The sequence below is a fragment of the Camelus dromedarius genome, chromosome 3 (assembly GCF_036321535.1).
Source record: "Camelus dromedarius isolate mCamDro1 chromosome 3, mCamDro1.pat, whole genome shotgun sequence".
Lineage (NCBI taxonomy): Eukaryota > Metazoa > Chordata > Mammalia > Artiodactyla > Camelidae > Camelus > Camelus dromedarius.
Window position 1 is genome coordinate 25,442,936 of NC_087438.1, and position 7,002 is coordinate 25,449,937.

General features: G+C 42.1%; 1 protein-coding gene across 2 annotated transcripts in view; it reads left to right on the plus strand.

Moving 5' to 3' along the window:
* SLC1A3 (solute carrier family 1 member 3) overlaps window positions 1-5,083 on the plus strand; it is a 74,210-nt gene extending 69,127 nt beyond the window's left edge. For both annotated transcript variants that reach the window (XM_010977587.3, XM_031444069.2), the window contains 2 exons: window positions 940-1,074; window positions 3,324-5,083. In XM_010977587.3, the coding sequence (XP_010975889.1) occupies window positions 940-1,074; window positions 3,324-3,528 (340 nt within the window). In that variant the 3' untranslated portion in view covers window positions 3,529-5,083. The remainder of the gene's footprint in view (window positions 1-939; window positions 1,075-3,323) is intronic.
* The last annotated feature ends 1,919 nt before the right edge of the window (window positions 5,084-7,002 follow it).

The following is a 7,002-nucleotide window of genomic DNA, read 5'->3' on the forward strand; positions in this document are numbered from 1 at the left end:
TCATGCACAGTCCCCTGCTTTTGCTCCTGACACCTCAGAAGTGGCCCTTGGGTTTTTGGTCCTTTTATATCTTGTTCATAACTTGCCGCAAATGCGCATGCACACAGTTATTTTCAGTCCTTTACAGTTTCTTTGTATTCTGTTGCTTGGTCCAGTGCATTGCAGCCCAGGGTTCCAGGTCCCAGGTCCCAGGTCCCAGCCTGTCTCAGATAGGCATAAGTTTCTTCATTTAAAAATGGCTATAATGACATAAAAAATTATACAATAATGTCATTTACAGCCACATGGATGGACTTGGAGATTGTCATCTTAAGTGAAGTAAGAGAGAGAAAGAAAAATACTACATGATATCACTTATATGTTGAATCTTAAAAAAAAAAGTACATAAATGAACTTATCTACAAAACAGAAACAGACTCACAAACATAGAGGACAAATTTCTGGTTACCAGGGGGTAAGGAGGGTGGGAAGGAATAAATCAGGAGTTCAAAATTTGCACCTCTTGGGGAGTGATAGAAATGTCAGCTACCTTGATTGTGGTGGTGGTTTCATAGGTGTATATATCTGTCAAAATTCATCAAATTATATATCTGAAATAAGTGTAGTTTACTGTGTAGGAATTATACCGCAATAAAGGTGTTAAATAAATAAATAAAAATAAAAATGCTGTAATGATAGGACCAACTTCCTAAGAGTTGTCATGAGGAGCAAATGAGACAGCCATGATTAACATATCAGGTGGTACATAACAGGCATCTGATAATCATTAGTTAATATGATTATTAGTTCAGTGGGGTTTTCACAACCTCATTTACATTTTTCTAAGGCACATCCTCTTATGGCAAGTCAGACATTGCCACTGTGCATGTTTCACAGGGTATGCTCTCTGTCTGGGGAGATTTAAACAAATGTTTTCTATCTGGGGACTTCCTCTAACAGCATCACAGCCACAGCTGCCAGTATCGGGGCAGCTGGGATTCCTCAGGCGGGCCTGGTGACCATGGTCATCGTGCTGACATCTGTGGGCCTGCCCACCGACGACATCACGCTCATCATCGCAGTGGACTGGTTCCTGTGAGTACGCCGGGACTGCGTTCGGCTTGCTGTCCCGCCCCCTACCCCCACCCCCTTGGCATCCCAGGGCACCAGGCAGCCTGGCATTCCTGCCCAAGGGCTCCATGAAGAGGGACAGTTTAGCCTGTAATTAATGTGTCCTCCCTGCCTGATCCTCGTGGTTATCTGGAGACCAAGCCCCCGACGCCGTGCACACCCTCCTCGGTTATCAGCCCACAGGGCACATCTGGCTGCTACACTTCTCACTCCATAAAGCCACGCAGGGATTGGGAAACCCACTGTCTGCCAAGTCAACACAAATCAGCAAAGCCATTTCTGAATTGCACAACACATCCCTGTGGCGGCTGGGACGGAACGGTGGGCCTCCCCTGGTGCCCCTGGCTTGCTCTTTATGCTTCCCATTCCGATGGTGTAATACAGCCCAGATGTTCCCATCTCAGCCCAACAGGGAGAGGTGCGGCCGTGCAGACAGTGGGAAGAGTGCTGGCATCATTAGATGGAATTGATTTTTGGCTCTGGGGAAAGTTCCAAGAAAAGTACCCTCAGACCTTCACCTCTGGGGCCCACCTTGCCAGCTGACATTTCCTCTCCCTTCCACTTACGAGCCACATCTTCCCAGGATGCCCGAGGTCAAAGCCCAGAAGGACCCGTAGGTGCTGGAGTCGACCTGGACACTACTCACTAGCGCTAATGACCGCGCAGAGCTCAGCGAGCTCGAGGCGAGATGAGTGCGGGGAAGGGAATCCACTGAGAGCGAGAGCCACAGTCACTCGGACATGGGCTTGTGTCCTGCCCCTGTGTGACACCGGGCAGGTTACCCAACTACCCGAGTTTCCTCCTCCGTTAAATGGGACAATAATGCCATTTACCTCCCAGTGGTGCTGCGAGGATTAAGTGCAGTGATGCATGGAAAGCATTCAGCCCACTATCTGGGTGACAGTCGGTGACTGTGAGAACTATTATAGTATAAAGCTGTGGTCTTCAAAGATTTTAGTCTCACAATCCCTTTACATTTATTAAAATTATTATACTTACAAAATGTAATTTATTAAAATTATGACACATAAAAATTATTGAGGACCTCAAAAGCTTTTATCTGTGTGGGTCCTGTCGGTATTTATCATGTCAGAAAAACCTAGACATTTTTTAAATGTTAAGTTCATTTAAAGGTTATAATAACAAATTCATTACATGTTAACATATAATATTTTTATGAAAAAAAAATACCATTTTCCAAGCCAAAAATTTAGGGAAAAGAATGATACCATTCCTTGTACTTTTGCAAATCTCCTATTAATGTCTGGCTTAATACAAGACTAACTGCTTCTGCATTCAATCTGTTGTGGTATCTTTTGTGTTGTGTTGTATTCAAAATTCCACTAGACCAACGTTCATGAGAAAATGAGGGTGAAATGAGCAAATACCATCTTAGCATTATTATGAAAATTGTCTTCACCTTAGGGGCCCCCAGAGGTCTCTAGACCATGCTTTGAGAACTTCTGGTACAAGGAAGATGAGTTGTTCCAGAGAAATTTTAAATAAAAGGAGAAAGGGAAAAGTCATTCCTACCATTGGCACACTAACTAGTGACTGAAAATTAATAATCTAGATGACCTTATTACTCTTAGTAACTACGATTATAAATCATGTGTCTATTACGTAATGATGCAATTGGTGGCTACACCAAGCAGAATTTTAAGAGACGCCTCCAGTGACTTAGCCAGGTGGTTCAAAATATGAGCTGAAACATGGAGGCACCTAGAGATTATCACACTAAGTGAAATAAATAAGACAAAGAAAACCAAATATCATATGATACTGCTTTCACGTGGAATCTAAAAGAAATGATACAAACAAAATTATTTACAAAACAGAAACAGACTCATAGACATAGAAAACAAACTTACAGTTACCAAAGGGGAAAAGAGGTGAGGGAGGGATAAATTAGTAGTTTGGGATTAGCAGATACAAACTAGTATACGTATAAAGTAGATAAACAAGGACCTACTGTATAGCACAGGGAACTATATTCAATATCCTGTAATCAACCATAATGGAAAAGAATATGAAAAAGAACATATGTATTATGTATAATTGAATCACTTTGCTATACACCAGAAACTACCATAACATTGATTCACTATACTTCAATTTTTAAAAAATATTCATTTGTGAAAAAAAAAATCTGAGCTGAAATCACATGATGTTCACAGGAGCCTCATTTTTCCTTGCTCCTCACCCTTCCCCAGGGACCGCCTTCGCACCACCACCAACGTGCTGGGAGACTCTCTGGGAGCCGGCATTGTTGAACACTTGTCACGACATGAACTGAAGAACCGGGATGTTGAAATGGGTAACTCAGTGATCGAAGAGAATGAAATGAAGAAACCCTATCAGCTGATTGCCCAGGAAAGCGAAATTGAGAAACCCATCGACAGTGAAACCAAGATGTAGACTAACATAAAGAAATGCTTCCTTGCACACCAGGTGTTTGAAAAACCATTATCAAATGTTTCCATCTCATGACATCTCATTCTCTCCAGTAAGCCCTTTACCTCCCTTTTCCTCCCACTCTGATAGAATTGGGAAGTATTTGTCCAAAATCAAGGGAGGATTTTGCAGTGGCCAAAATGTATCGTTTTCATCCCACGTCTGAAATGTTTAACTCATTTCATGTTAGTTTTATCTGATAAGGTACTGAGATCAAAAATAGTCCTGATCAAATCTTACATGCTTTTATAGCACACAATCCAGTAAATGTGATAGTTAAAAATTACTGAGTCAAAACAAATGGGAGGCTAAAAACAAAGGTGGTTTTAAATCAACTTTCAGAATTGAAAAATCCTTGAGAATACAATTCAGTTTTAGTATCAAAACAAAACAACTTGATAGATAACGGGTTATCAGTTGGACATTAGAAGGGTTTTTTTTTCCCCCTTTCTCATGTTTTGTGTCCTTATTTTATTAGTAGCCTGACAATATGAATACACACCTAGCACAGCTGTGAGGAGGCACATAAAGTGAAATTTCTACGTGGCCATGGGAAAGTTACGCCTGTCTCTTGGCCTCAGTGTTCTCATCTGTAAAATGAGCACGTTCCTTAGACAACTTTATGGTCTCTTCTAGCCCAAACATCCTGTGGCGCCCTAAAAGAACCTGCCCGGTTTCCCCTCAGAACATTCTGTAGCAAGTATCATTCCATGGAGCGCAGGGCTTTCAGAGTAGACATTTATTGGGAATGAATATTTCTAAGTAGGGGCAGGATGGCTGTGTGGTTGGCCAGGTCCTGTGTCCAAGATGTCAGTTATGCAAGTCACCAGGCTGGAGGCCATTCCAGGAGAGGAATTGTTCCTGAAATCTGCGAAGTTCTTCCCAACAGGGGAAGTATTTCCTTTCCTACTCTTCCCAAACTGAAGGGACTACTCGGGGAAGGATGTCTCCCACCACTCCTCAACTGACGATAGTCTCTTAGAAAATAAAACGTAAGACTAGCAACTAGCAAGGGTGCGCGTGGTCTTACTATGGAACATTAAAGAGCCAGCCAGGAAAGAATGGAGCACGGTTGATGTTACAAAGAGAGGATTTTAAAACAAGACAATAAGTCATCTTCAAGGAAGAGTATTTTAAAAGGAGAGGGGTTTTTTTTTTTTTTCCTCTTTTAACCTGAAACACTTTTCCTCTTTAGTTCAAAATCATTCCCCAAACTAAGGAAGTCTGCACACAAAATATAAGGCCACTTGTTATATATTTTAGAGAAGTCAAATGAATGAGCTCTCTCTCTACTAGAGGTCAATGAGCTGGGTGGGTGGTCTCGTATTTGAAAAGGTTTTTGACTATAATCAAAAGTTCTCTGAATGAGAGAAACAAGATATTTCTTTGTGTTGGAACTCCACTCACCAAATCATTCAAAACCTTCTGCTGGAGTGGGGTCTGCTTTGGTTTGGTTTGTGTCCCTGAGAGAAATGGTAGAAGATGAATCAGTATGAAGCCATGCCAATGTCGTTCCAAGGAAAAACAGAAAAGGAACAGAACAGCAGGGGCATTAGTTTCAGGCAAGGCAGCTACCAGGTTTAGAGGAGTTACATTTTTTTTTTACCCCCTAAGGAATATCCAGTCAAAGATGTGGAATATAAGACAATACCAGCTGTGTTTGAGTTTCTGACCGAACATGGTGAAGAATGGACCTAATTATGCTAACAGACTGAAAATCTAGACATACATGCTCCAATATACAATTAGAGATATTTTTATATAGATCTTGAGCATTATGTGTGTACAAAAGTTAACATTAGGCCGTGATGGAGTAACCATTTAATGTCAAGGCTCTACTTGGGAAATACACTACAAAAGTTAATGTATATGGCTGTCATCTTATGACACCAGTAGAGCAAAAATTAATCATGTCAAATTAATTCTGTTACACAGTGTGATCTTTTTTTTTTTATACTAACTGTTTCTTATGGAGAGCAGGTCCTCTGGGCAGATCCTCTCGCCAGCTCATCACAGGCTCTGCATCTTACATGCACCCAGGGTGGACTGAGAAGCATTACTTTGTAGATGTATTTTCAATAAAGAAAAAAAATTAGTTTTACATTATACCGTTGCATGTTGTTCTTCTTCTCCCTGAAGGGAAATACATTTTTCATTTGTGGAAGTATCGCAATGAGTTCAGGGCAATGCTAGGTAAAATCCTGGAACGACCAGCTGGGGAAGCCAGCCACAAGAAAATAAGTAAGGACACACTCTGTCTGCCCAACTCCTAGAACTGGAGCTGGAAACAAAAGGAGGTAAGGGAAGTGCTTTGCTGTAACAGTCTGCACTGACTTGTTCACCTCCAATTCAAATTTCTCAGACAAATTGAATCATTTCCATGTTGGGATTAATTAGAAAAGTGTAATGTCACCATTGGTTCTTCCAACAAACTAATTTCCTGTCTGACCTTCAAATTAGGTAGATTTATCTTTGCCATTACTACTGCCATTTGTGAAAAGAGCTGAATAAGACCTCAAGGGAGATTTCAGGAATAATCAATGTGCTACTGAATCATTCTATTCATAAAGCACGACTCATGGATCACTGTTTTTTCCCATCACGCTTTTTAAATAAAGAATCAGGAGGCAATATCATGAGATGCCCAGGTTGAAGTTGTGTATGGAAGCCTTTTGGGGTGGGTTGGGGGGGTAATTAGCTTTATTTAGTTTTAGAGGCAGTACTGGGGATTGAACCCAGAACCATGGCGCTCTACCACTTGAGCTATATCCTCCCCGCTGGAGAACTTTTAATCTGACCGTCTACCTGCAGGTGGCAGCCACCTAGAGGAGGGACTCTTAAGGACAGGCCACAAACCCCTAGATCATGTGAAAGACGTCAGTGAGTTCATATAGCCCTTGAAATTGTAGGGAAAGTTTTGTGCATCTGCCTTTTTCTGGGAGAGAAGACTTTAGCGTCCATCAATTTCTCTAAAGGATCTTTCGACCAAAAATTTTACAAATCCCTGTTTGATCAGTCTGACTTTTGACAAGGCATTTATGACATTCCAATGGGTGATTGGGGACATGCTCGCAGCCTGGGGGAATCAAACTAGCTCTGGCTTCCCTGAGGGGATCCAGTCTGTGGGACTTTCTGGACACGGAAGCAATCAGGGAAGTGCCACAAAAGAACAACCCACCCCTAGGAAGTGCTTCCTCCTGCCATCACCAGTTTCCTTCCCTTCTGCAGCCTAAGCTGGATTTGGCCTCCACCCTCACTGGGCTCCAGCCTCCACACTCAGGCCTGAGAAGCGGGTCAGCAGCCTGTGGAGGATCTGTGGCGATGCCATTAGGGTTGAAGGCATCAACCCTCACAGTCCTCTCAGGCTATGACTAAGATGAAGGGGAAAAAGCATAGATCCCTCTGAAGTGGTCACAGATCTCTTCACAAACGGAACTT